General features: G+C 40.0%; 1 protein-coding gene across 1 annotated transcript in view; it reads left to right on the top strand.

The window, feature by feature from the left end:
• PTPN13 (protein tyrosine phosphatase, non-receptor type 13 (APO-1/CD95 (Fas)-associated phosphatase)) overlaps nt 1-1,899 on the top strand; it is a gene marked incomplete at its 3' end in the record, with an annotated part of 91,090 nt that extends 89,191 nt beyond the window's left edge. The window contains exons 42-44 of the mRNA XM_009085249.1: nt 53-201; nt 791-881; nt 1,562-1,899. Coding sequence (XP_009083497.1) covers nt 53-201; nt 791-881; nt 1,562-1,899 — 578 coding nt within the window. The remainder of the gene's footprint in view (nt 1-52; nt 202-790; nt 882-1,561) is intronic.
• Nucleotides 1,900-2,199: the final 300 nt, after the last annotated feature.

Here is a 2,199-nt window from a genome sequence, read left to right as displayed (position 1 = left end):
TTCCCTAGGTTTATCTATTTATTTATATCAATCAGTCTTGTTGTTCTGCTAGATTTCCCTCTAGTGACAAATGAAGAGATCTCTGCACTCCCTACTGTGAATGTGCTGCCTGGAGGCAAATACTCAGGAGCCAAACTGAAGTCAGTGATCAGGATGTTGCGTGGATTGCTGGAACAGGGAGTCCCTTCTAAAGAGATTGAAGTGAGTAACTGTCCTTTAAAGTCCTTTTTTTTTTCTTGGTGTGAAACAAAAATAGAAAGGCTGGATCATCACTGCTTTGAATACCACAGCTCTTTAATTGGCAGCTTAAAAGGTATGAAAAGACATCTACCAAAGACTTCCCTCCCTTCCCCCCACTAACTGCTGAGAGATAAGATTAGCTTGAATTTAATTTAAAAGTGTATTTACATCATTTTTGCATCTGGTAAATTACCAAGTGAATATGATGTTAACAGGCATAGGCAAAGTAAATAAAAGCTGTGAAATCTAGTTGCTGAATGTGAAGCCAATCTTTCTAAAGGCTTAAGTCAGCTATGTTACACAATCTCATTTTTTTGGGGGGAGAATGAGATACCTTTTTTCTGGGTAGTAGGTGGAGCCTATTTTGTTTTGATTCATTTTATTAGCTGTGTAAAATTAGATTCCTTCCTATGACTGCATTATTCTGCACATCCACATTAGGATTTGATTTTTAACGATTTTGTTTGCTAATGGCTTGAGAACATAACTGCTCTTAACACTTGTTACCATTGAGTGTTTTCCTAATGCACATGTGATGGCTTCTTTACAGAACCTTCAGGAGTTAAAACCTCTGGATCAGTGTTTGATTGGACAAGCAAAGGAGAATAGGAAAAAGAACAGATATAAAAATATACTTCCGTGTAAGTCCTAACTCATCTGAAGTTCACTGTTGATATTCTGTCACCATCTGTATGGGCAGATTGATTGGATCAAAAGTGGGGTGGTTTGATTCCCAGTCCTGGTAGGGAAAAATTAAAGCAAGCATTAATAAAGCAGTTTAAGATCAGTGAATGATACACTGTTGTACTGCAGTAGGTTAGGGATGGATGTTCACAGACTTTCCAGTTGTTTCAGCAGATCCCATGTCTTAAATGATGTATACATATGGAGCCAAACAAGACTTTTTCAGTTTTACCTGTGTAAAATTGGAAAGCCAGACATGAGTATACTGTTGTCAGAGAATTTCCTGCCATAAAATTCTGTTAGGTGAGAGATGTGTCAAGAAGAAGTAAGAACTGACAAAGGTTAGTTCTGAGTGAGAAATACTCAACTCCAGTTTTTTAGAGGTGCTGCAGTCCAAATTGCATATCCTGCCTGTCTGCTGATTTGCATTTCTCCTCTAGACACCTTTTTCTTTATTCAGAGTACTGCTTAGTATCCTAAATCAAGTGTTTAAGTGACTTAGATTGTTTTAAGTAGGATCTGGAAGCATCTGCGAGGTGAGTACTATGTGAGTGTGTAAGGCTCAACATCTCTACGTGTGAAGATCTAATTGTGTGCATGTCTAACATGAGGTCTTCTTGTTGTGTGTGGGTTGCAGATGACACCACTAGAGTACCCCTGGGGGTTGAAGGTGGATACATCAATGCCAGCTTCATTCGCATGCCAGTGGGCAATGAGGAGTTCGTTTACATTGCATGTCAAGGACCTCTTCCTACGACTGTCGCAGATTTCTGGCAAATGGTTTGGGAACAAAACTGTACTGTGATTGCCATGATGACTCAGGAGGTTGAAGGAGAAAAGATAAAATGTCAGCGTTACTGGCCAGATGTCCTCAATAAAACCACCATGATAAATGATAGACTACGACTTGCTCTCGTAAGGCTTCAGCAGCTGAAGGGCTTCATCATCAGAGTGCTGGAGCTAGAAGAGATTCAGGTGAGTGAACCTAATTCTGCATGCTGAGAATGTTTTCCTGACTGTTGGCATTTTTATCTTCATACTTCTGGCTTGCCTGCTTTCAATCACATTGTCTACATCAAGAGGTAACCCCGGGCTTCTCCTCTTTGCCCAGTGATCATTACTGGGCAATGCTTCCTCCTTGCAGCTTCTGCTACTCTGTGACCTGTATAGGAAAAAGCATTTGGGCCAGGAGATGATTTCATTATGCTAATGAGACTCTAAATTTTGGCTCTCTTTGGCCACAGAAACATATGTGTGTGTGTGTGTGTATATATA

This window comes from Acanthisitta chloris, unplaced genomic scaffold (genome assembly GCF_000695815.1).
Source record: "Acanthisitta chloris isolate BGI_N310 unplaced genomic scaffold, ASM69581v1 scaffold7862, whole genome shotgun sequence".
Lineage (NCBI taxonomy): Eukaryota > Metazoa > Chordata > Aves > Passeriformes > Acanthisittidae > Acanthisitta > Acanthisitta chloris.
This window is presented reverse-complemented; position numbering and strand designations above follow the sequence as displayed.